General features: G+C 41.3%; 2 protein-coding genes across 15 annotated transcripts in view; one reads left to right on the top strand and one right to left on the bottom strand.

Moving 5' to 3' along the window:
- Positions 1–4,353, bottom strand: part of dcaf6 (DDB1 and CUL4 associated factor 6) — a 111,887-nt gene extending 107,534 nt beyond the window's left edge. For 11 of the 14 annotated variants that reach the window (XM_033033024.1, XM_033033026.1, XM_033033025.1 and 8 more), the window contains exon 1: positions 3,981–4,324. In XM_033033024.1, coding sequence (XP_032888915.1) covers positions 3,981–4,068 — 88 coding nt within the window. In that variant the 5' untranslated portion in view covers positions 4,069–4,324. Of the gene's footprint in view, positions 1–3,980 lie in introns of all 14 variants that reach the window. The other 3 variants (XM_033033038.1, XM_033033037.1, XM_033033035.1) reach the window with 3 other exon arrangements.
- A 787-nt stretch (positions 4,354–5,140) lies between these two features.
- mpc2 (mitochondrial pyruvate carrier 2) lies at positions 5,141–26,304 on the top strand. The gene is made up of 5 exons (XM_033033039.1): positions 5,141–5,349; positions 13,702–13,742; positions 17,119–17,203; positions 19,478–19,589; positions 26,082–26,304. Exons 1-5 carry the CDS (start codon positions 5,250–5,252, stop codon positions 26,116–26,118), a joined length of 375 nt encoding a protein of 124 aa, XP_032888930.1. The 5' UTR covers positions 5,141–5,249; the 3' UTR covers positions 26,119–26,304.
- Positions 26,305–27,151: the final 847 nt, after the last annotated feature.

Raw genomic sequence — 27,151 nt, 5'->3', positions numbered from 1 at the left:
ATGAAATTCCAAACCTCAGGGCCTAGAAAGCTGAAGACTTGGTCATGATTGAGAGTGCGGTGGGTATACATGGAATGAGCTGCCAGAGGAGGCAGGTACATTAACATTACTAGTAAGACATTTGGTAGGAAAGATTCAAGCTAGACTCAAATTCCTTTGCCTGCCAAAACCTTCAGAGATTCATTCAATCGCAAAAGAGATTGCCAGGCACGGGGAAATGATTCTTGGATGGCGTATCTCGATCGGCACGGCCAAGTTAAGCCAAAGGGCCTGTTTCTGTGCTGTATGTCTCTATAACACTATGACTATGACCGGCTGAATAATTAAAAGTAGACAAAAATGCTGGAGAAACTCAGCGGGTGAGGCAGCATCTATGGAGCGAAGGAATAGGTGACGTTTCGGGTCAAGGCCCTTCTTCAGACTGATGTGGAGGCGGGGGGGGGAAGGGGGCGTGAAGAAGAAAGGAAGAGGCGGAGACAGTGGGCTGTGGGAGAGCTAGGAAGGGGAGGGGAAGGAGGGAGAAAGCAAGGACTACCTGAAATTGGAGAAGTCAGTGTTCATACAATACAATACAATACAATACAATTCAATTTATTGTCATTTGGACCCCTTGAGGTCCAAACGAAATGTCGTTTCTGCAGCCATACATTACAAACAAATAGACCCAAGACACAACATAATTTACATAAACATCCATCACATTGCTGTGATGGAAGGCCAAAAAAACTTCTCTCTCCACTGCACTCTCCCCCCCGATGTCAGAGTCAAAGTCAAAGCCCCCGGCGGGCGATGGCGATTGTCCCGCAGCCATTAAAGCCACGCCGGGTGATGCAAGGTCGCACACCAGGTTCTAGATGTTAGAGCCCCCGGCGCGCGCTCGCAGTCCCGCGGCCATTCCAAGCCGCGCGGGGCGGTGCTGTAAGGCCCCGCTCCAGGAGCTCTTCAACCCCGCAACTCGGGCGGGAGAAGTCGCCGTTGCGGAAGCCCCGAAAAGCGGTCTCCCTCCAGGGACCCGCGGGCTCCCGGTGCCGCCCGCCAGACCCGCAGTTGCAGCCACCGAATCTCCGGGGGTCGGGCCGCAGCAGGGTCCACCACAGCTCCACCCGCTCTGGACTCGGCCAGCTCCGCGACGGTGAGGTGAGTAGTCGGCACCACAGCCCCCGGTCTTCCTGTTGGAGGCCGCTCCTCGTTGCAGCCCCAACGACAACGGAGACCCGACAAAGAAAAGGTCGGGTCTCCCGTGCAGGGAGAGATTTAAAAGTTACCCCCTCCCCCCCACACCACCCCCACCCCCCCACACACATACCCCAACAAAAAATAACAAAAACTACATAAAAACAAAGACATAAAATAATAAAAACGCAGACGGACTGCAGGGGCCGCTGCTGACGAGAGTCGCGCCGCCCACCGATGGGGTAAACAATGTTCATACCACTGGGGTGTAAACTGGGCTGAATAATTAAAATAGGGCATGAATAAAATTCATAATTAAAGAAATACGAAGATCTTGGAGGGTTGTAGGCCTGAAGATTAAAGAGATGGGGGATGGTAGGCCATGTCACAGCTCAAATTACAAAACTAGGTAATACATTTTCACATTGATGCAGGGTAAACAGATAAGCAATATTGATCCGCAAGACAAGGGTGATTGATGAACTGTGTGCAACATGAATTGGGATACAGATAGTTCTGGATAAGCTCAAGGCAATGAGGGTGGATGGATGTTCTAGAAAGATTTGCAATTGCCAAGTCTAAACATTGCAAAGGCATGGAGAGTTTCAGCATTAGGTAAGTAATGTGAAGCAATGAAATGCAGGAGGAAGGTGCCAGGTTTCATCTGGCAGCAGGTTTCATCAGGCATTCAAAGAATTCATAACAAGAGGAGTTGAGTATAGGAGCAAAGAGGTCCTTCTGCAGTTATACAGGGCCCTAGTGAGACCACACTTGGAGTAATGCGTTTTGGTCTCCAAATTTGAGGAAGGACATTCTTGCTATTGAGGGAGTGCCGCGCTGGTTCACAAGGTTAATTCCCGGGGTGGCGGGACTGTCATATGCTGAGAGAATGGAGCGGCTGGGTTTGTACACTCTGGAATTTAGAAGGTAGACAAAAATGCTGGTGAGGCAGCATCTATGGAGCGAAGGAAGGTGACGTTTTGGGTCGAGACACTCTTCAGACTGAATTTAGAAGGATGAGAGGGGATTTTATTGAAACATAAGATTATTAAGGGTGCTAGAGGCAGGAAACATGTTCCCGATGTTTGGGGAGTCCAGAACCAGGAGATGAGGAAATGGAAATGGAGATGAGGAAACACTTTATCACTCAGAGAGTTGTGAGTCTGTGGAATTCTCTGCCTCAGATGGCGTTGGAGGCCGGTTCTCTGGATACTTTCAAGAGAGCTAGATAGGGCTCTTAAAGATAGCGGAGTCAGGGGATATGGGGAGAAGGCAGGAACGGGGTACTGATTGTAGATGATCAGCTTTGATCACATTGAATGGCGGTGCTGGCTCGAAGGGCCGAATGGCCTACTCCTGCATCTATTGTCTATTATCTATAATTGTTTTGGTGCTTCTAGTTCTAATTCTCTCCTGCTCACAGAATCTATAAATTCCCTAGTTATTAAGCTACTATTGAAGCATTTACTTTGGATGAGCACCAGCTAAACACCTTAAAAACCAATACAGTGTTCCTTAACCCCTCCAGAAACTCCATATCTTTACCATTATACCCGTTCTTCCCACTGGCCACTATCTTGAGGCAGAGTGTTGGAATCTCTGAATATTAATTAACCTCAAGATGAACTTTCACAGCCTTCACCGAATGATCAAATTAGCACTTTTTTCACTACGCTTCCTCTGTATTTTAACTTGTTTTCTTATGTCATTGCAACACAAGTACAATTCTCCCATTTGGTTCAGCAGCTATCAATTATAATGTACAATCCACATAGTGATTCATTATTATAATGTGGACAATTATGAAATTGAATTTTTGACAAGTTCAGGATAAATAAATACAATGAATGTACATGACATGTAACCTGTGTAAAAGGATGTACAAAACTTTGTGATTTGACCAATTTAGTTGCCTAAATAGCAACTAAAATTTGCAAATAACAAAAGAATCCTTGCTAATTGCAAGTTGAACTTCATATAAAATACTACAGAGAATATGAAAATAAAGCTATATTTCGTTAAAAATAAACTCAACACAGAATACAAAAGTGCGGGGATTCACAAGAGCTTGGAATGATCGAAAGGTCAGATCCATTACCTGGTGGTTTGGAGAAAGGGTGCCTCAACCAAATAAAAACCCTTAAATCTAGATTATTTTTAAAATATATATTTCTCAATATAAATATCCACGGTTGACCCCCTAAAATATTTCCCTCAAAATGCTCTATTTCATAAACGCTGTCATCCGTCTATTATTACGTCAATGGTTCAGCAACAGTCCTTGGTGGAGTGTATTAAATCGAATTGTTTTATTTTCTCCAGCTTGTATTGACAATTTGAACAAAATACAAATGGTGAGGAAAGTTGAAAAATATAATTCATGGAACTACCACAGCAAGGTATCGGAGAAAAATAAGCATTTCTCGTCAATAAATGTTATGTATATCCTGCTAACAATTATTATGTTTGCATTCTTACTTAACGAACCGTCCTATCTTATGCTTTATTTAAATAGAACAAGGTGCAGGGGACGTTTTGGGGGGGACATAGTCCGGGGATTATCAGTACCACAAGGAGTTTAAAAAAAAAGAAGTATTTCATTAGATATAAATAGACTTATTGAGAATATTTCCACCTCCAAAAATATTAGACATAATTAAGGTTGATAAATAAAGGTTGCACGACGCAGTGGCTAAGCTCGACCAAGGCTGACTGACGAGAGAAGGAGGGGGAGGGGGAGGGGGGAGGGGGGAGGGGGGGGGAGAGTTGGAGCTCAGCCACTCACTCGCCTGTCGGCCACTTCTTACCTAAATAGGACAAGCGAATTAGCCGGGGATCCTCCAGCCCCAGCGAGCGTTTCCTCACATCCCACACCAGGTTGGTGGGACGTGACATCCTGCCTCTCCTCCACTTATCAACCGCTCGCAGCCACCGACATTGTCCGCTCGACCGGCCACCAGCGTACGAGTTCCCAGGGCACAACAAAACCAGTCGCTACCCAACTGACGGCGAATCTATATATTTTTTCACGTTGTTATTTTCATGATAACGATCGCCGTCATGTCAGCTTGAAGCGAGTGGCTGGCCGGCCGGCCGCCTGTCAGCGGGATAGGCCTGTCAACCTGCAAACATCGCGAGGTCTGCTTCAAACAAGGCGGGTCCTGCCGTGCCCTTCACTCTGATTTGGTCGACACAAGTGATTGACGTGGTGCACAGCCAATCGGCGCCGGAGGGGCGGGCGCGGCAGAGCTCGAGGGACAGGTGGTTAGTGACAGGTTGACCCTGGTCCCGCCCACTGCCCACATGCTCGCACGCTATTTGATGTACCTCCTCACAACGCTGGTCAACAACGATGATTGACGTATCGCACAGCCAATGGACATAGTAGGGGAGGGCGCGGGAGGGAGGTGTAGGGCAGGTTGTCAGTGGTTGGCAGGTTAGCCCGGTCCCGCCCACTTCTCTCATGCCTGTAGGCCATTGGACGGCTCCTCCACAACGCTGAGCAACGAGAGTGATTGCGTATCCTAGAGCCAATAGACGTAGGGGGGCGGGCGCAGGAGGACGAGGGAGCGGATCAGGAACTTGCTGTCTGACAGGCTACTGTAGCCCCGCCCACTAACCCCAACCCCGGGACGCCATTAGATGCCTCTGCGTGGTGATTGACGTATTGCAGAGCCAATCAGCCTCGGGCTGGGGGTAAGATATGGACGGGAGCAGGGAGAGAATGTGGGCGGGATCATAGTGACCCGCCCATCTCCTCCACGCCCACATCCCCCATTGGATGCCCTCTCCCCAACGCAATCAAAGCGGCTGATAGACATATCCCAGATCCAATCGACGTGGGGAGGAGGAGCTGGCGTGACAGGAGCTGTCGTCGCCCGCCCGCCCCCCCTGCACCGCGCTGTCACCTGGACGTCAACTGTTTGCTCAGGGACTTGGTGCAAAGATCATAGAGGACTTTGACTTGGAGGACAAACTTGTAGGACGCGTCTAGCGGGCCATAACTCTCCCAACTCTCGCCATCCTGCGCGGTGTTGATCAGATATTTATCGACCGGCTGATTAACCGCGTGAAAGATGGCAGTGACGGGCCTCAGAGCCAATTACCACCGGGTGATGGACAAGATCGGGTTAATGCTGCCCCCCAGGATGAGGCCTTTCTACGATCACCCGGCAGGTAGGTTGACATTGGCGGTGGGTTTTATACGTGTAGTTGCTTCAGAAATGTCCGGTGGAAAAGTGCGCCCCAGAGCCGGCGGAGGAGGATGGTTCCGCCGTCACTAAATGCTTGCCGCGCCTTGTTCCCCCTTGAACCAAACGTTGCAGCAACCCCGACATCAACATCTTGGATGCTCAATCGCATGTGATCAGACCGGCTTCACGGCTGCTGCTTTCACATTTCAGGATGCTACCTGAGGCTCAGTAAAGGTGCGGAAAAGAAAACCGACCACATTTTATTGTTCACTTTAATTATTGGTTGTAAAGTGCACGTTGACCTTGCCCTGCTTTGAAAAAAAAAATCAATTTAAAGAATGTTTTTATATGCTACGTTTAGCAAAAAAATATCCTCAATATTATAGAGTTAAGACAGTTCCCAATTCACGGATTGGATAATTGTGTAATCTTGTCAAGTATGTGTTCGGGATTCTTTATAGAATATTGATTTTAAGCTTTGTCTTTGACAAATAAAAAATATAGGTCCTTGCCAAGAATGAAAAGATGTGGATTACATATTATTTGAGCTGAATTGAAATCGCCACGAATCTGTAAATGTTTTTATATTGCGTTTGGCCTGCACATACAGTGTCCTCCATAATGTTTGGGACAAAGACCCATCATTTATTTTGTTGTCTCTGTACTCCACAATTTGAGCATTGTAATAGAAAAATCACGTGTGGTTACAAGTGCATATTGTCAGATTTTATTAAAGACCATTTTTATACATTTTGGTTTCACCATGTAGAAATTACATGACTTTTTTCTATTACAAACCATTGTGGAGTACAGAAGCAAATAAATAAATGATGGGTCTTTGTCCCAAACATTATGGAAGGCACTGTATTTGGCCAGTGGTAAATAAAGCAAGTGGTGGGAAATTTATTGCCATATTTGTGCATTTCCAAGTCTAAAGTGAACAATTTGACAAATGAGCAACATTCCAGCATATGGACAATGGGCTACATGGCTTCCTCGGTTCAGCAGGCATCTTTAAGAAAGTATGGGAAGTATTTTTACGATACCATGATGCTACACACTAGTGATTCTGTTTTAACCTACTTGTATTTCAACAAAAAATATAGAACCCAGCAACTTTCCTGTCAAATATTAGTACAAATCCAATAGGCCAAAGCAAAATCTTTCTAAAACACCTATTGGGCCTTTGCCTAAATTAGTAACATTTTTGCTTACTCTCTTCCTCACCTTGTAAGTGTCATTGTCTTGGTCCCTTGCTTTCTCGCTTTCTTTTTATTTTTGCCGTCCAGTTGCATGGTTTGGAATCCATCTGTTTACAGGTTGGGTAGATAAAGCATGGGTGGAAATGCATTGTTCTTTACTGCTTAGCTGTCGCTCGTTTTTGTTGCCTTTCAGTTTGTGGTGGACTTGCAGTGCATCAATCTGTATTCCAGGACTAGATGTAAGGTCTTTAACTATCTGAGGAAAGTCATGGAGTTGCTTTGTGCTTCTTTCTTCAGAGGACTCGTAGTTAGCCCACGTGGCTGATACCATGGCTGTTATGTTATCGATGTTCAAGTCATATTCCTTTGGAAAGTATGCTCAGAAACATCTACTCTCTGCTGGTTTTGACAGCAGCTCAAACCTCGATTCCTGTTCCTTGTGCTTGTTTCTTTTGGAGAATAGCACATAGTGATTTTCCAGAATTTATCAGAAATCATCATTGACTTGGTCATTGCTCCAGGTCATCAAGGTATCTTTGAAGCTTTTTGTGATGCTATTTCTGAGTTAATGTATCTAAATACTCATTAATTGAACAATGACAATTAATTATCAGTCCTTCAATTGGATGTGTTTCTTTTGCTTGCCGATTTACCCAGTCCCTCTCCTTAATAAAGTAACTTTGTGTCATTGAATAGCAACAAGCATAGCCATTGTTTATGTGAAGCTACTTGGGAAGCTCTAAACTAATACTTTGAACCTGCCCTTTGAAAGACAAAGAAAAGCCACCCAGAAAAGAAATTAAAAGTAATGGGAAATCAGGAGCCTGGAGAGAACAGAACACATTTCTACAGAATTTAAAAAAAATAATAATTAAAGAAATAACACTGGGACAAATAAGACAAAGCCCTGTACTTGCTAGAAACAATGAAGTGCAGGTGCCTGTCTCCAAAAAAAGACACAAAGTGCTGTAGTAACTGAAGAACGGTTCAGACCCGAAACGATGCCTTTCCATGTCCTCCAGAGATGTTACCTGAGTTGTTGAGTTACTCCAGCACTTTTAAAGCAGATTACTATTGAAGTAATGTTTTGACCTTCAAGGATTCCTTGTATTTTAAAATGGCCGTGTAACTTGAAATAAATAAATAATCAGGTTACATTTAAGAGGGAGATGAAAGAATAGGGAAATATGGGTCTGTTAACTTGACATCAGTAGCAGAGAAAATGCTGGATCAATAAGGAGCATGGAAACAGATCCTTCAGGTTATATGTTGAGACTTAGTCAATGTGTAATTTTGAATGGAAAATCAAAACGTAAGAATAAGCAGGTTATTTTCATGCAGTAATCAATAGTGTAACAAATATCTCTCTTATGATGACATAGAATGAGGCCCATTATTCTGAGCCCCCCTTACTTCCTGTACCACAACTTATTATCTTACACGTTCCTCATCCTCTTTGATCCTTTCCCACCTCCCTACACTAAGGGGCAATTTACAGTAGTTTAATAAACTACCAGCACACGCTTGGAGGGAGAAGAAGACCTGAGCATTTGGGAGAACCCCAAGGTGTCACAGAAAGGATGTGCAAAATCCACACAGATAGTGGATACCTGAAACCACAGGGCTTGAGCCATAGCCATTTAAAAGTTATATAAGTGATTTGAGGTAAACAGACAAGAGAGTATTGTACATTAAAACACTGATTTTAGCATCTGATTCACTGAGTGATGTTTCCTGTGCTCCTTTAAAACTCACTGGTGCCTGTGTTGTCCCATTGCACTAAATCTCACCGGTGCACTGATTCCCACGCTGTACCGCATTGAAACTCACCAGTACATAAAACTTACTCAAGGATAGACTATTTTTTAGTAGATTCAAAACTTATCCCATTTACCTATAACTCACAATATCATAACATCATAATCTCAGACCACGCTCCATTAACATTTATGATCAAAGTAAACGGAATGGCAGAGACACAGTCACAATGGAGATTTAATCCCCAAATCTTAAAAGATAAGTCATGTAATGAATACCTAGTAAAACAGATTAAAATGTTTTTTGAGGCTAACGATAGCCCTGAAATCTCTGCTTCCCTTCTTTGGGAAACATTTAAAGCATTTGTACGAGGAGCATTAATTTCTTCCCAATCATTTTTTAATAAAGAGAATAGGGCCAAACAACAGAAACTGGAAATGGAAATAAAGCAATTAGACACAGAAAATGCAGCAGCACCATCCACGATAAAACACAATAAAATTGCAGTATTGAAATATAAATTAAACAAGATTTATTCAGACCAAGTTATAAAACTTTATCAACATACAAAACAATTAAATTTTAAATTTGGTGACAAACCACAAAAACTATTAGCGCGTCAACTTCGCAAATTGGATGGGGAAAAAACAATATACAAAATTAGAACAGACAAGGGAGAAACATTAACACTGCCTAAAGATATTAATGATAGATTTCTACAATACTACCAAAAATTGTATTCATCTAAAATAACAGAACAATCAACGGGAATGGAAACATTTTTACAGAATTGTAAGTTTGCGGGTCTAGATCAGAAAGAGAGAGAATTGCTAGGGGCTGAAATTACGATAAAAGACATTGAAGAATCAATAAAATCCTTAAAAAACGGAAAGTCTGCTGGACCCGATGGTCTAAATTCGGAATTTTATTAAAAAAATTATGATTTGTTTTCCCCACGCCTACAGACAATGTACAAATACGCTTATACTCAACAGAAACTCCCAGAAACTCTAAATGAATCTACAATCATACTTATACCAAAAACGGACAAGGATCTTGAAGACCCAGGTTCATACAGAGCTATAGCCCTCTTAAATACTGATCAGAAAATATTAACTAAGATTCTATCTAATAGATTGAGCTTAGTGATCAGCAAATTAATACATCCCGACCAAACAGGGTTTATCCCCAAACGGTATTCATTTTATAATCTGAGAAGATTATTTAATATTATATACTCCAATAGAATCCCTAACGCAGAGCTAGCAATTATCTCGTTAGATGCTGAAAAAGCATTTGACCAGGTAGAATGGCCATATTTATTTTCGGTGATGGAAAAATTTCAACTAGGAGAGAAGTACTGTACATGGGTTAAATTGTTATATTCTAATCCAACAGCTAGAATATTAACAAACAAAATGTTATCAACTAAATTTAATCTCTCTAGAGGCTGTAGACAAGGATGCTCACTATCCCCACTATTATTTGCTCTTGCAATCGAACCCCTAGCAGAAAGCGTTAGAAACCATCCAGGAATATTTGGATACAATACTAGAGACACAAGGAATAAAATCTCCTTATATGCAGATGATATACTAATATATATTACAAAATTAGAAACTAGTATTCCAAACCTATTAAATCTAATAACTCAATTTGGTCAGTTTTCGGGATATAGAATTAATTGGAATAAAAGCGAAATCATGCCAATAACAAAATTCAATTTACATACAATACAACAATCCCCTTTTAAAATAGTTAAAGATAAATTTAAATACTTAGGAATCTATGTAACTAAGACATATACCTCTTTATTTAAACTAAATTTCCCACCCTTACTGAATAAACTACATAAGAATATTCAATACTGGAAAACACTCCCCATTTCTATGCTTGGGAGAATTAATGCTATAAAAATGATTTTTTTACCGCAACTGCTGTACCTACTTCAATTAATTCCGATATATATCCCAAAAACTTTTTTCAAAAAAGTCGATTCCATTGTTACAAGCTTTGTCTGGGATTATAAGAATCATAGAATAAGTAAAAAACATTTATGTTAATCAAAGATAAATGGAGGTTTGGCTTTGCCAAATTTCTTATTTTATTTTTGGGCAGTCCGTATTAAAAACATGAATTTCTGGCTGGAAGAAATGGATCAACAACCAGATTGGCTAATGATGGAAAAGGAAGACTGTCTACCTTTTGAAATTGGACCGATCATATTTGCCCCCACAAAACTGCACAAAAAAACCTATAAAGAAAACCCCATAATACATAGTGGAATACGAATTTGGAAACAAATAAAAAAAGATTTAAAATTGAATAATATACCACTCTGCCTTCCCATTGTAAATAATCCTTTATTCAAATCATCCTTTATGGACAAAGGTTTCACACAATGGAAAAATTATGGAATCAAAAATATAGGACATCTTTATGGGAAAGGTACTTTTCTTTCATTTCAAGAGTTACAACAGAATTATGGACTGCACTCAAATAATTTCTTCAGATATCTACAAATTAGAGATTATGTTAAATCTAATACACAAGTCTACAGGAATAGGGAATCAGAAATTCTTGATGAATGTCTGAACAAGCATCCTAATACTGAAAAACTAATAGCTTATATTTATAACACCCTACTAAACAACGAGGTACCACCGACCGAACCATATAGATACAAATGGGGAAAATGAAATAGGTCACCCTATCACGAAAGATATGTGGGACGAAAGTTTACAACAAATACATCAATGTTCATTAAATGCCAGACATACTTTAATACAATTCAAGGTCTTACATAGACTACACTACTCTAAAATAAAACTAAATAGAATCTTCCCACAAATCTCTCCTATTTGTGATAAATGTCTACATCTAGAGGCTAATTTAACACATACGTTTGCAAACTGTATAAAACTTAAACATTTCTGGACTGATATTTTTGAAATAACTTCAGAAGTTATTAATACAAAACTGGACCCAGACACAAAATTAATAATACTTGGAATATCAGAACAAAGCTTAACACTCACAACAAACTAAAGAAATTTCCTCAACTACAGTATAATAACCGGAAAAAAATTAATATTAAAATTTTGGAAAGGCCCTACAACCCCCACAATTAAAATGTGGATTACGGAAATGTCGGAGACCCTATACTTAGAAAGAATTAGACTTGTCTTAATGGACAAACAAGATATTTTCCATAAAATCTGGGCTCCATTCATTAACTATCTGAAGGGATAGATTGGCACAGCACGAGGACCCAACTGAAACTTGAACTCAGGAACAGATGAAAAGCTATACTTTATAACCTACGAACCTATCTCCATTGACGTATTACAGGTAACCCATTCCACCTCCCTTGTTTTTCTGTTGTGTTTTTTTTTTTTTTTTCTTTCTTTTTTATTTGTAACTTTCTACCCTCTCTTTTTCCCTCTTTCTATAAAAAATAAAAACACTAGAAGCAGAAGTAATTGATAATGGAAAATTTTAATAATGTATGACTGATGTATATGAAAAGTTTTTTTACTATAATATGTAACTACATTTTATAATATGCCTACTTCTAATAAATAAATAAATAAAAAGAGGCTCACCAGTGTGGTTCCCACATTGTATTCCCTTGAAACGCACCAGTGTACTGATTTCCACACTGTATTCCCCTGAAACTCACTGGTGTACTGATTTCCACACTGTATTCCCCTGAAACTCACTGGTGCACTGATTTCCACACTGTATTCCCCTGAAACTCACTGGTGCACTGATTTCCACACTGTTCCCCTGAAACTCACTGGTGCACTGATTTCCACACTGTTCCCCTGAAACTCACTGGTGCACTGATTTCCACACTGTTCCCCTGAAACTCACTGGTGCACTGATTTCCACACTGTTCCCCTGAAACTCACTGATGCACTGATTCCCACACTGTATTCCCCTGAAACTCACTGGTGCACTGATTCCCACATTGTATTCCCTTGAAACTCACTGGTGCATTGATTCCCACACTGTATTCCCCTGAAACTTACCAGTGTACTGGTTCCCACACTGTATTCCCCTGAAACTTACCCGAGCCCGAGCCCTAATCACACACTACTTCAAGCCTATTACATCCCACTGCTATGTATCTCCATACTTGTTCTTTCAGATCATGACATTTTTGAATGCTTTTTGGGTTTTCCTGTATTTCCAATTTTTTCAAAACAACAATGTGTGAATTATTTCTGTCAGACAAACAGACTATTTCCAATATACTTTCATTTAATTATTTGTGGATGGCTTTCCAATATGATAAGCTATATGAATTTACTGGCAATTGTTTTATAAATTCTCTTCACAATTCTCTTGATATATAATATATGTATAATTATTTTTTATCTATTTGTACCACAAACCAATGCTACTTAAAATTCCATGCGTTCAAAATCGTAAAATGAAAATCTTGGGGTATTTACAAACAGAAATGAATTCAAACATTTAAATTTTTTCATACCTCATCATTATTATTATCACATGTTCACATTTCTAATGTTGGTGTGACTGTAACCTGGATATATATAGAAAACAGATATGTAGGCTTTAATTTCTGATGAAATTACTGGTTAAGAGAGCTGAGAGAGTCACGAGTGACAATGAAATTCTTACTTGCTGTAGCTTTACAGCCACATTAAATACAACAAATAAAAATACAATAAATTACAAAGTAAACCAGACCAGAATAGTGCAAGCCAAAGGAAGTAGTGGATACAAATGAAATTCACTTTACAGCAAGTTTATTATACTGATTTTTTGGAAGGCTTATTTCGTTTGGTTTGTTGAGCATGCTCTCTGTTAGTGCTGTAAAAATCTGGCTGGTAAAATCCCTACTGTTGCTGCATTGTAAGTTTCAGGCGACTATTCCTAGCTCTGCTGGCTGCCTGGTGGGGGAATCGAAGCAAATTCTTTTTTGGCCGGCAAAAGTGTGTTGTATAAAGTTCGAGAGCAATGGGTTTTGCTGTCTGTTATCATAAGAGAACTTGATTTTTTTTTCAGTGGTAATTTTTATACTTTCTCCTGAAATCATTTTGTAATATGTTATCAGTCGTCTGTTTGCCCCAGTGAAGATTTGGCCACAGTACATACAAGGGTGAAACCTATTGGAATAAATGACAGTCTGGAAATGGTGAGGGTTGTGTTGGTTTCCCCCCAACATCCCAAGGAATATTCAGAAAACCTGCCTTGTTTTGACCCTTCACAAACCCTCTTGCAGTTTGCGATGTTCCACACTGTTATCGTGCACAATCGCCTTACAGAAATAAACACTTAGATTAAATTTCATTCTGGAAATATAAAACCATTACTACTTAATTTTGTTGATCTTTTGTTTCCAGGTCCTCGTACTGTTTTTTTCTGGTCACCAATCATGAAATGTGTGAGTATCAAGTTACAACCAGTTTAGAGATTTGGCACAAGTGTAATTCCCAATAGACTAACCGATTCTGAACAGCACACCTTTTGCATGGTTGTTCTGACACATTGATTCAGAACATTCTGATGTGATAAAATAAATGCCCTGTGCCGGACCGTCGTGAGGAAGGGGGAAAAACAATGGGGAGGGAGGGGGTTGAGGGGGGAGAACAAAGGAGGAGCCGCCGTACTTTGTAACTTTGTCAGTGCCGTAGGTGGCTGCTATTTGTATACCTTGTGTATGCAAGCAAAAAAATTAACTGTGCCTTGTCACATGTGACAATAAAGTATTCCATTCCATTCCAAATTTGTACTCCAAATGGAGTCATACAGCACAGAAACAGGCACTTCAGCCGAACCTGTCCATGCCAACCAAGATGCCCCATCTACACAAGTGTCAGCTGCCTGTGTTTGGTCTACACCAATGTTTCCCAAAGTGGGGTACGCGTAGGGTACGCGAAAGGTCTTCGGGGGTACACGACAATTTTCAGCTATGTACTACTGAAACATAGATTCATTATTAGAAAAAATTACTGTGGTTACAGATTATTTTATACATACATATTTGCCAATAAATTATATATTTCGTATGATTTCTCCTACTAAGGTTGGGATAGCTGCTGTATTTGGGTAGTTTGCAGACTCCCGCACGACAACTCAGGGGTACTGCCTGAACTCACCGGATCACTTCGGCACCTCTGTAAAGAAAAGCCAAAAGAGGGAATTTTAACTCTCTTTTGGTTGGGGTAACCTGGTTAAAAGAGGGGAAAGTGGAAGACCCATCACTACTGGAGTTCCCTGTGGGGGGGGAGGGGGGGAAGAGCAATAGGACCCAGCAGAGTCAGACCATTTGCTGTCTGCATCGTGGAGGTTGTGGGCCTGGTGCTGAGCCTGGAACTCTGGTGAGGTGACTTCTCTGGCCCGCTGGTGGCCGGTGGAGAGGCGAAGGTCGGCGGAGTCACTGGTGGAGGCCTGTGGTGTGCGAGTGAGTGAGTGGGTGAGTGTGACTGAGTGCGTGTGTGTGTGTGAGTGTATGTGTGAAGGCCCAGAGCTGCGGGAGAGTCAGGGCGAGTTGGTGTCGGGCTGGCACCTCTGCAAAAAAACGTATTTTTCTTTACTTGCTTGATAGTTATATTTCATGATAATTAGTGAGTGCAACGTGCAATATTTTGGCATATTATTAAATAATTATATGTTTTATTGTGCCAGTTATACACTGGGATGTAGTAATAGGCTATTATCTTGTTTGACCCTCTCGGGAGACTAGCTTGCCTTCCCCCCCCCCCCCCCCCCCCCCCCCACAAGCAAAACCTGAAATGACGCCCCTGTTTGACAGCTCCGGCACTTAAAATATTATCACTCCAACACTGACTACAACTCGTAAATTTCGTTCAGCCTCACTTGACCGAATGGTTTGCACTTCATATGGTCGTGGGTAAATGTTTTAGCTAAGATGGTTAAGTAGATATCAATAAAAGTGCTCAATTATTTGATAATATCACGAGTGAGATGCTTTAGTTAAAATAGCGGGGAATAGGTTAGTATTACCTTTTACAATGAAATAAGATTGTTTTTTACGAGGGGTACAAGATGCTTACGAACATTTACGAAGGGGTACACGGGTATCAAAACTTTGGGAATCACTGGCTACACGATGCCCACATTTGGCCCATATCCCTCATACCCACCCAAATGTCTTTTAAATGTTGTCATTGTAGTAATAGTAGTAGTGTTTTTATTAACATACTCTAAAACTTTATGCTGTTGCGATGTCAAACTGACCAATATGACAGATTTCCATTATATTCAGCCAATAGGCTATGATGATGTATCAACGGTCATGGCAAAGCTTAATTATAATTCGGTGACCACATTACTACAGAATTTAAACAATGATTTGGATTCTTTAATCTATTCTAATTAAACTCGATTGATGCCCTGGTTCCATCCTATTGCAGAAACTAGGATGCTATAATTAATAGTAACATTAAGATATTGTAAGGTAATAATAATAATAATAATACATTTTATTTATGGGCGCCTTTCAAGAGTCTCAAGGACACCTTACAAAAATTGAGCATGTAGAGGAAAAACATGTAAGGGGAATGAAATAAATAGTAGAGACATGACTAGTACACAAAGTAAAGACAGAATTCAATACAAAACACAGTATGAGGCAATTAATGCACAGATGAAAGGGGACGTGGGGCTAAGGATAGGCAGAGGTGAAGAGATGGGTCTTGAGGCGGGACTGGAAGATGGTGAGGGACACGGAATTGCGGATCAGTTGGGGGAGGGAGTTCCAGAGCCTGGGAGCTGCCCTGGAGAAGGCTCTGTCCCCAAAACTGCGGAGGTTGGACTTGTGGATGGAGAGGAGACCGGCTGATGTGGATCTGAGGGACCGTGAGGGTTGGTAGGGGGAGAGGAGGTCAATGAGATATGGGGGGGCCAGATGGTGGAGGGCTTTGTAGGTGAGGATCAGGATTTTGTAGGTGATCCGGTGGGAGATGGGAAGCCAGTGAAGTTGTTTGAGGACTGGAGTGATGTGATGCCAGGATTTGGTATTGGTGATGAGTCGGGCGGCTGCGTTCTGGACCAGTTGGAGTCGGTTGATGTAGGTGGAGCTGTAAGGTAGACAGTCAGTCATCTTAAATCCTTGTAATAAAAATGATAGTGCCAATGCGTTGTCATGCACTTTATATTGCTTAATGACGTTTAGTTGGCCCAGATTAGTTACAACTTTTAGATGTTATGAAATTATTTTGAAAGTAGAAATTTCAATGGAAGAGTCCCCAAAGAAAGATAAGCCAATCAGTTAAGAGTATTAACAATGGATTTATTGGTCAAATATAGAGAAGTGGATGGACGTCAGTTTATATGTGAGGCTCGGTGAAATACATATCTTACCAGATCAACCCATGTAGTTCTTCTTCTTCCCTGCTAAGGTAAAGTCTAAAACAAAAATTGACTTATTTTTAAATAAATTATCAAGCAGAATAATAGTCTTTAAAAAAAATACTGGGCTGGAACTTGCTGCCAGCTGTAAGTGCCCAATTTGCCACTGGATGATATACCAACTAGAGACCTGATTTCTGTAGCTCTTCCATTTTAATATCCTGGTCCCCAGTAGCAAGGCCCATGCAACAGCAGATGCTTGTATGGTGTAATGTTGTCATGTGGATAGCCCAGAATACGAGGTGACTGAAAAAGTCTTTGATGCTGGCAAAATCATTTTCCTAACACTTGGAAAGATTACAATTTAAACAATTAAATATTATTGATTAATTTTCAAAAATTGTTAAAGAAGTGTGATTTTATTTCTTTCTCTCCTCTCTATACAGAGTTTAGTCGTTGCAGGATTAGCTGATTTGACTCGACCACCGGAGAAACTTAGTCCAGCTCAATCAGGAGTGCTCTGTGCTACAGGTATTGTAAGGTCTTTTTTAATGTCACAGGATCATACTGCTCAGAAACAGGCCATTCAGCCCAACTTGCCCATGCTAACCAAGATGCCCCATCAATGCTAGTCCCACCTGCCCACACCTGACCCATATCCCTCAAAACCTTTCCTTTCCATGTACCTGTCCAAGTGTCTTTTAAGTTATGATACCTTCCTCAACTACAGGACACAAAAGTGTTGGTGTTACTCTGCAAGTTAGGCACCATCTCTAGAGAACATGGATAGGTGACGTTTCGGGTCGAGACTCTTCTTCAGATTTCCTCAACTACCTCCTCTGGCAGCTCGTTCATATGCCTACTGCCTTCTCTGTGAATAAATGACCCCTCAGTTTCCAGTTAAATCTTCCCCTTCTCAACCTAAAAATATGTATTTAGTTTAACATTTATTCCATCTATGATTTCATTCTTTTGATGAGATTTTGATTTGCTTTCTTTGCCACATAATGACCCAAATTTAATTAGACCCTTGGGACTTTTTTTCTTCCCACACACACACATTTTGCATTAGAAGTAGCATTCTTAGTAATGCAACGGAATGAAATAAATCTGAAGCAGGTGATCCCTCGGCATTGATAAACATGAAGGTACTTCAAAACACATTGTTCTGCTGGTCAATATAAATACATTATTTTGTTGTTGGTCATAAAATTGCCATCAATCTTTGGATTGATTTTGCAATTGCCCTATTCACATTCCATTTGTGAGAACTATAGACTTTCTTACATTCAGAAACCTTTTAAAACATTCCAAAATTATTTGTAAAAAATGATAGTCTTTCCACAGGACAAATAACACCTCTGCAGTTCACCTTTAAAGCTCTCTCTGAAGCTCCAATTAAATCACCTATCATTTCCCCTACATTTCAAGGAACATATGATCGAATGCTGTGTTACAAGAATAATCACATTGAACTTCAGGACCATAAAGGTCCAGGGAGACTGCAGAGTATTACACTGGAAATTGTATCTGCAAACCACAAGTTATGGATAAAGATGACCTATTATTGTTATCAGTAATCTCTTCATCACACCCTCACCCCCCTTATGCAGTTTCTCTACTAATCTATATAATTAAAAGTCTCATCTTGACCACTTCCTGTCTGCGCTGTGTATTGATTTTAGAAAAAAACGCTACCATATATCGCTATGATTTTTGGCCATCTTACTCACAGTCCCAGAGTATTTTTCCCATCGATGAAAAAAAAAAGTTATGAGTGTTTAAAAAAACCTTGAAATCCTCTCGCCTGTCCAGGGGGGTGGGGGGCGGGGGGCAGGACTATAAAACCCCGGATGCCTGGACGTGACTCATTCACTCTGCAAGATCGCGAGGGAGAGGCCACGACTCTCATTCTAAGCTGTGAATCAATTGAATTGTGAGTCTGCAATGTTCTTGCAATAAATGATTTGTTAGCCCTTAATGACAATGCCATGAGTTGTTTGGCCTGCTGCCCTGCCTGTGCTTGAAACTGCAATGCTTTATTAGGTACAACTGTGTTTTGAAGGAATAAATGCTTTATTAGGTCCGACTGTGTTTGGTTCAAAAGTCCCGCTCATTTCGTGACTTCCACTTAGTGGACAGGTCGCGCTGATTGTGTAATTTCCGGTAAGTGCAGAGCTCATGCTGATTGCGGAAGTGCCGCTAACTGCAGAAGCCTCAAAGTGGAGAGGCCGTGTGAGTATTCAAGAACGTTTACTGCCATATATGTGGTGTGTGAGTCAGTGAGTGTGTGCGTATGTGTTTGTGAGTGTATGTGTTTGTGTGAGTGTGTGAGTGTGTGTGTATGTGAGTGTGTGTGTGTGTATGAGTGGGAGTGTGTGTTTGTGAGTGTGTGAGTGGTCTCAGTGACCGAACTGCCAGCCCAAGAATCCATTCGGCCCACAATGTCAATACTAGCCCTCTGGAAACGAGTCCCTTCGGCCCACAATACCATGCTCGTGCTCCAGAAAGCCCCCCCCCCCCCTACTGGCCAGCAATATTGGAATTGGTGGAGAGGTGATACTCTAGCAGACTTTAACGTGCAAGCTGTTTAAGTCCAAGGATTTGGGTTAAAGGAAGTCTTGGGCTTGAAGGATGAGGGAGGGACTCTTGGGTTTAGTGTATTTGGAGAGCAGTTAACCCAAGCTCAATATTTTATGTGTCGTAGGGATATAGAGAAAGAATGAGAGTCTGGATTCTTGCCTTTGGGAGATAGGAGATATTTTGATGCAAACTGAATGAAAACTACATCTATATTTTCAACAGGCTTGATTTGGTCCAGATACTCTCTGGTGATTATTCCCAAGAACTGGAGTTTGTTTGCTGTAAACTTCTTTTTGGGCTGTGCAGGTAGTACACAGCTGATCCGTATTGCCAAGTAAGTATTTGCCATAGTAACATTTGTACACTAACTATGTTGTTTAGTCACTATAAATGTCAGGCTCCAAATCGAAGATAATTTTCACATACAAAGTCATAAACTGAAACTTACAAGTACCTTACCTGTGGTACAAATTAGAATAGCGATTTTCAAAATTATATATCTACACATTTAATAAATCTATTTTACTTATTAATTTGGAGACACAAGAGACTGCAGATGCTGGAAGGCAATAGCAAAAGTACAAAGTGCTAGAGGATCTCAGCGGGTCAGGCAGCATCCATGGAGGAAATGGAGAGGTCGTATTGGGGTGGGAAACGTCTGCAGTCCAAAACGTCAGACCTGAAACGTCATCTGTCCATTCCCTCCACATATGTTGCCTGACCCACTGAGTTCTTCCAGCACTTTGTTGTTCCTTATTAATCTTTTTATTTTCGTGTCCAGTGTTGTCTGTTTCTGCTCTTACCTTAAGCTCTCAGCACTATTGCCCATTTACTCTCAACTTCCCTGATTTAGGTGACATCCTGTTCCATCTTCACTAAAACCACTTCCTCTATTCTGCCCTCTGCTAAACCCTATCTTGCATTACATTTACTGTTAGTCTGGTCATTCTGGAAACACATTTCTTGTGCTTGTACATTGGACCCTCCACTGCACTGCTTCACCTGACTACATTCTCTTTCAGCTCTTTATCCCTTCTGAAGTGTTCCAATCCTTTGACTTCCTTTAACCCATCAATAGCACCCGAGTCTTTAGCTATGTAGACTCTCCTCCCGAAGTTTCCCCATTTCTATCAAACCAAAATACTGCAAATATTGGAAAGCTGAAATAAAGACTGAAAATAGTGATGACCTTCAGATGCTGTCAACCTCTAAAGCGGTGTGGACAGTGAATGTTTCACGGTAGCTTTCCTTTAATCATTCCTTGCCAATACGATAGTGTCGTTTCAGAGGCTTTTAGACAGGCAAATGGATATGGAGGGCTGTGGATCATGTCCTATCCATGTTCTCCAGAGAAGTACTCTCTACCCAATATCTCAATACCCAAGTTTGTTTTTTATTTAGAAAGTGCATTGTGCCTGGGCCTCAGGTTTCAGGATCCAGAGGTTTCATCTGCTTTTAATACTATGAATTTTCCTATTACGATTTAAGTTCCTCATTCTCAGTAGAACCTTGTTTCTCACTGGTCAATGTTTTTTTGTCTGTACTCTCAGACAAAGTATTTATTAAAATGAGTTAAAGTATGGATAGAGTTGTTTGCTACTATTGTTCTCAAATTTTTTTTGTAATGTTCTTAGAAATCAAGGCATTATGTAACTAAGTGTCATTGTGGTTGAATATAAGGTGACTGATGAAGGGACTCAGAAGTCAGGCAGAAGAGTTTTAGTTGACCTCAACTTTGAAGAGAGTATTCTTAGGAGACCCTTGGACTATCTTTAACTGGAATTTACTGGAGTTTATCTTGCACAAAACATTATTCCCTTTATCCTGTATCTGTACACTCTGGATGGCTCAATTGTAATCGTATATTCTTTCCGCTGACTGGATAGCACAAAACAAAAAGCTTTTCACTGTACATCGGTAATCGTGACAATAAACTATCGAAACTAAACTAAACTAAAGGAAAACCAACCAGGAATGTGTTGCAATAACCAAGTGTGGAAGGTAATGCGTTTCAGCTACAGGGACAATACATTTCAGCTGTAGATGAGCAAAGGCAAAATGGAGTCCAAGTAGTGTTCCAGAGATGGAAATACTCTGAAACTCATCTCTGGCTCCAGAGTGACTCCAAGATTGGATGCCATTCATTTGCCAGGGACTATTGTCGGTAACAAGTTGATAGAATTTGTCACTGACATGCAAGACTGGCTTCTTAAGAAAAAGGGCCCTGACCCGAAACTTCGTCTGTCCATTTTTTTCTCCACAGAGTTTCTCCAGCACGTTCCTTTTGCTCAGAATTCCAGGCTCTTGTGTCTCCTGTAAACAAGGTTATCTGGGAATTAGTTTGCAATGTAATCCTCTCCACCACCCTTCTTGCAGCTTAAACATATTTTTGGCTCCTTCCCATTTTTTCTAAAGGGACTTTAACCTGAAGATAGTCATGAAGTGCTGGAGTAACTCAGCAGGTCAGGCAGCATAACTGGAGAGAAAGGATGGGCGACCTTTTGGGTCGGGACCCTTCTTCAGACTTAACCTGAACACTTGTCTGTTTCTCTTCCCACAGATGCAGCCAGACCTGCTGAGTATTTCCACCATTTTCAGTTTTTATTTAAGATATCCATGTTGCATCCTAGTTTCTATAACAACCACTGTAGAGTAATCCGATGTGGTAATTTGCACTTGTAAAGATATTGTTTGCAACGGTGCCTGCATTGACATAATTGTGGTCCCTCCTATTTCTGTTCTCTTATGTTTGCAAAACTCTGAAACGTTCAGTCATGTTCCCTTCCTGCATTTCCTGTTGCTTTTGTCTCTTTGTTGTCCAGACACTTTCTCAGTCCCATGTTACTGGCTCTTATTTCCCCACTTCCTCCTGCCAAATTCATTTGATTTGGTTCCAGCTATGTTTATGTACAGCTTAGAACAGATTTTCCCTCCCCAGAACTGTTGCTAATACTTTGAAAGTCTGAAACTATCCTTCTTGTTACAATTTCTCTGCATCCCTGGTCTCACCAAGTTAACAGAACAAAGAACAGTACATCACAAGAACAGGTCCTTCGTCACACATGTATGTTCCAAACGTGATGCCAAGACCAACTCTTATCTGCCTGTACATAATCCATATTCCTCCATTCCCTGCATATCCATGTGCTTATCCAAATGTCTCTTAAATGTCACTATTGAATCTGCCTCTACCACCACCCCTGGCAGCACGTTCCAGGCACTCACCACCCTCTATAAAAAAACGTGCCAAAAAACTTACCACAGGTTCTGACTGTACCCTTTCTATACCTCATAATTTTATATATTTCAACCAGGTTTCCCTGCAACCTCCGGCGCTCCACGTCTGTCCAACACCTCCATTTAGCTAATACCCCCCAATCTAGGCATTTTTCTGGTAAACCACGTCTGCGCCTTCTCCAAAGCCTCCACATCCTCCTTGTAATGGGACTACCGGAACTGCACACAATACTCCAAAATGCAGCCTAACCAAAGATACATAAAGCTTCTTTATCTCCGACTGTGTTTAATTGACCCTGACATGTCAGAACAGTCACTGAATACTATCTGGAAATTAGACATTTTCCTTTATCTGGAGTGTTGTGAACCTTTGGAATTCTGTCCCTGAGAGCTTTGGAGGCATGATTGTTGAGTATATTCAGGACAGGATATTCTCTGTCCTGAATATACTCAAAGGCCTATAATGAATATAATGTTGTATATTGGCCTCACAGCACCAGAGACCCAGGTTTGATCCTGACTACAGGTGCTATCTGTGTGGAATTTGCACCTTCTCCCTGTAACCACATGGGTTCCCTCTGAGTGCTCTGGTTTCCTCTCACATTCCAAAGAGGGGCAGGTTTGAAGGTTAATTGGCCCTTCACTAACTTGCCCTTAGTGTGTCGAATGTGAAAGCGGGATAACATGGAACGAGTGTACAGGTGATCAATGGTTGGCATGGACTTGGTGGGCCGAAAAGCCTGTTTCCACGCTGTGAATGAAATGCATCATTAAACCTAATGCATCTCTCTAGTAGGATGCATGTACAGTGCCCTCCATAATGTTTGCGACAAAGACCCATCATTTATTTATTTGCCTCTTTACTCCACAATTTGAGATTTGTAATAGAAAAAAATCAAATGTGGTTTAAGTGCACATTGTCAGATTTTAATAAAGGCCATTTTTATACATTTTTGTTTCACCATGAAGAAATTACAGCAGTGTTATACATAGTCCCCCCATTTCAGGGCACCATAATGTTTGGGACACGGTAATGTCATGTAAATGAAGGTAGTCATGTTTAGTATTTTGTTGCATATCCTTTGCATGCAATGACTGATTGAAGTCTGTGATTCATGGACATCACCAGTTGCTGGGTGTTTTATCTGGTGATGCACTGCCAGACCTGTATTGCAGCCATCTTTAGCGTATGCTTGTTTTGGGGGCTAGTCCCCTTTAGTTTTCTCTTCAGAATATAAAAGGCATGCTCAATTGGGTTCAGATTGGGTGATTGACTTGGCCACTCAAGAATTGACCATTTTTTAGCTTTAAAAAACTCCTTTGTTGCTTTAGCAGTATGTTTGGGATCATTGTTTTGCTGTTGAATGAACCGCCAGCCAATGAGTTTTGAGGCATTTGTTTGAACTTGAGCAGATAGGATGTGTCTATACACTTCAGAATTCATTATGCTACTACCATCAGCAGTTGTATCATCAATGAAGATAAGTGAGTCAGTACCTTCAAGATTCAAGATACATTTATTGTCACATGCACCAATTGGTACAGTGAAATTTGTGGTCACCATACAGCCATACGAATAAAAAAAGAACACAGCACACGATAGACTTTAACATAAACATCCCCACACAGTGGAATCAAAGTTACTCCAGCACTTTGTGTCTCTCTCCAGTCATTTAATTGTTGTACAAGGAAAAGAAAACTATAGTGCCCTCAATAATGTTTGGGACAAAGTGGGCACCAAAGTTCAGTCATCCTTCCTCTTTATTGTTCACCCGTGGTCGGGGCCTCCCGAGCCCACCGCAGTCGCTGCTACGGGCGGCCCGAATTTCAGGCCCTCTTGCCTGGATGATGGAACTCCGACGTCGGAACGGAAGAACACTCTCAGCGGCTTGGACTTCCGAATCGGCCACTTCTTACCGGAGACCGCGGCTCCCGAAGTCCATAGGCCGAGTTGGGTGGAGATTCACACTGGCGGCTCTCAGCAAAGGCATCCCAGGACTCCGCGATGTTGAAGTTAGCGCCGCCCACGGCTGGGAACTCCGCAAACCACAGCTCCCCGATGTTGAAGCAGCAAGCCCAACACTCCGGAGCTTCAAACGGCAATCCCTGGTGGGGGGGGTGGCGAGGATGCGACTCGGAGAATAGTCGCATCCTCGTCAGGAAGTGACTGGGAAACGGTTTCCCCCTTACCTTACCCACCTCCCCCACATAAAAATACTTTAAAAAACTCCAAAACATATTTTTTAAACAGACTAAAAATAACAAAAGATGGAAAAACAGACAGACTGTAGGCAGAGGCTGCCATCATGCGGCGTACCTAGTGCATAACACCGCCACCACCGTGTTTCACAGATGATGTGATATGCTGAGGATCTTGTATAGTTCGTTCTCTCCTCCATACTTTTCTCTTGCCATCACTCTGATATAAGTTAATCTTCGTCTCATCTGGCCACAAGACCTTTTTTCAGAAATGTGGTTGCTCTTTCAGTACTTCTTGACAAACTAACCTGGCCATCCTATTTTCGCGGCTAACCAGTGGTTTGCATCTTGCCTCTGTATTTCTGATCATGAGTCTTCTGCGGACTGTGGTTATTGACAAATCCACACCTGACTCCTGAAGAGTGTTTCTGATCTGTTGGACTTGTGTTTTGGGGATTTTTCTTTATTATAGAGAAAATTATTCTGTCATCAGCTGTGGAGGTCTTCCTTGGCCTGCCAGTCCATTTGCGATTACTAAGATCACCATTGCTCTCTTTCTTCTTAATGATGTTCCAAACAGTTGATTTTGGTAAGCCTAAGGTTTGGCTGATGTCTCTAACAGTTTTATTCTTGTTTCTCAGTCTCATAATGGCTTATTTGACTTTCATTGGCACAACTTTGGTCCTCATGTTGAAAAAACAGCAATAAAAGTTTTCAAAGGTTATGGAAAGACTGGAGGAAAGACTAGGTGCTAAGAGCTCTCATTATTTTCTTTCTATTACAAATCTCAAATTGTGGAATACAGAGGCAAATAAATAAATGATGGGTCTTTGTCCCAAACATTATTGAGGGCACTATAGCTTTCTTTTCCTTGTACAACAATTAAATGACTGGAGAGAGACACAAAGTGCTGGAGTAACTCAGCGGGTCAAGCAGCATCTCTGGAGAAAAGGAACAGGTGCCGTTTTGGGTCAAAGTCCTTCTTCAGACTGAGAGTCGGGAGAGGGAAAAGAGAGGCACAGAGGTGAAGCAGTGAGAGAGGGTGTCGCAGAATGCCCGTCGGAGTGAGTAGGAGAGCTTCAAGGTAGGCATTCCTTGAGTTTTTGCAATGGAGCAGACAAAATGTGTAGGAAGGAACTGCAGATCTGGTTTACATCGAAGATGGACACATTTTGTGTTTATCTTCAGTGTAAACCAGCATCTGCAGTTCCTTCCTACACATGAAATGACTGACTGTCTTTTTAGAACAAGCTAACAAGTTAGCTGCACCTAGACGTCGTCTTTTTATAAACAGTATGATTTCGATCAGCTATACTCGATCAAGCTAGTGTGATCGCCTGTATATCATTTTGTTTGGACATTTGCTTATTTTCTCATTTTATCTCCCCAGGTACCATTATGATATAAAACCCAAGGCACAGGAATGAAAACAACGGCACCCCATATCATCCAAGACAACTTGTCTCTAATATATTTGTAAATGTGCTCAGTTACAGATACGTTAATAACTTGCCTCTAATGGTTTTATAGTGGAGATTGTTACAAATAATATTTGTAATTATGTCCTTCATCTCCCAATAAATGACCTCATATTAGCTGCAGTTTCTTGCTAATTAAATTTCAGTTTTAAAATGTTTATTTTATTTTATTGTCATGTGTATCAAGGTGCAGTGAAAAGCTTTTGTTGAGTACTTTGCAGTCAGCAGAAAGACTATACTGTACATGATTACACTCAAGCCATCCACAGTGTACAGATCCACGATAAAGGGAATAACGTTTAATGCAAGAAAAAGTCGAGTAAAGTCCGATTAAAGATAGTGCGAAGGTCTTCAATAGAGTAGATGGTAACTTAGGGCCGCTCTATAATTGGTGATTGGATGGTTCAGTTGCTTGATAACAGCTCGGAAGAAACTGCCTCTGAATCTGGAGGTGTGAGTTTTCACACTTCTGTACCTCTTGCCTGATGGGAGCGGGGAGTAGAGGGAGTGCCCAGCACAACACTCATCCTTGATTATGTTGTTGGCCTTTCTGAAGCAGCATGATGTGCAGATGGAGTCAATGGAAGGGAGGTTGGTTTGTGTGACGGTTTGGGCTGCTTCCACAATTATCTGCAATTTCTTGCGATCTTAGAAGGAGCTTTCCCAAACCATGCAGCGATGCATCCCGATAAAATGCTTTCTATGGCCCATCTGTAGAAGTCGGTGAGAATTGCTGCGAACATGCCAAACTTCCAAGCCATCTAAGGAAGTAGAAGGGCGTTGGTGTGCTTACTTTGTTGATGGTGATATTTACTCCTAACAACTTGAAGCTTTCAACCATCTCTACTTCGGCTCTGTCAAGGTATCCGAACTGCTTTGCTTCCTAAAGTCGATCACAATCTCCTTTGTTTTACTGACATTGAGAGAAAAGATGTCTTGACACCAGATTACGAGGTTTTCAATCTCCTTCCTGTACTCTGTC

Source organism: Amblyraja radiata, chromosome 14, assembly GCF_010909765.2.
Source record: "Amblyraja radiata isolate CabotCenter1 chromosome 14, sAmbRad1.1.pri, whole genome shotgun sequence".
Taxonomy (NCBI): domain Eukaryota; kingdom Metazoa; phylum Chordata; class Chondrichthyes; order Rajiformes; family Rajidae; genus Amblyraja; species Amblyraja radiata.
This window is presented reverse-complemented; position numbering and strand designations above follow the sequence as displayed.

What these genes read in the sequence shown, in the direction of transcription:
- mpc2 (XM_033033039.1), top strand. Translation starts at nt 5,250, where the DNA reads ATGGCAGTGACGGGCCTCAGAGCCAATTACCACCGGGTGATGGACAAG. An exon ending in GGTCACCAATCATGAAATGT is followed by an intron (nt 13,743 to 17,118) that starts GTGAGTATCAAG and finishes CTCTCTATACAG; the next exon opens with AGTTTAGTCGTTGCAGGATT. An exon ending in AGGAGTGCTCTGTGCTACAG is followed by an intron (nt 17,204 to 19,477) that starts GTATTGTAAGGT and finishes TATTTTCAACAG; the next exon opens with GCTTGATTTGGTCCAGATAC.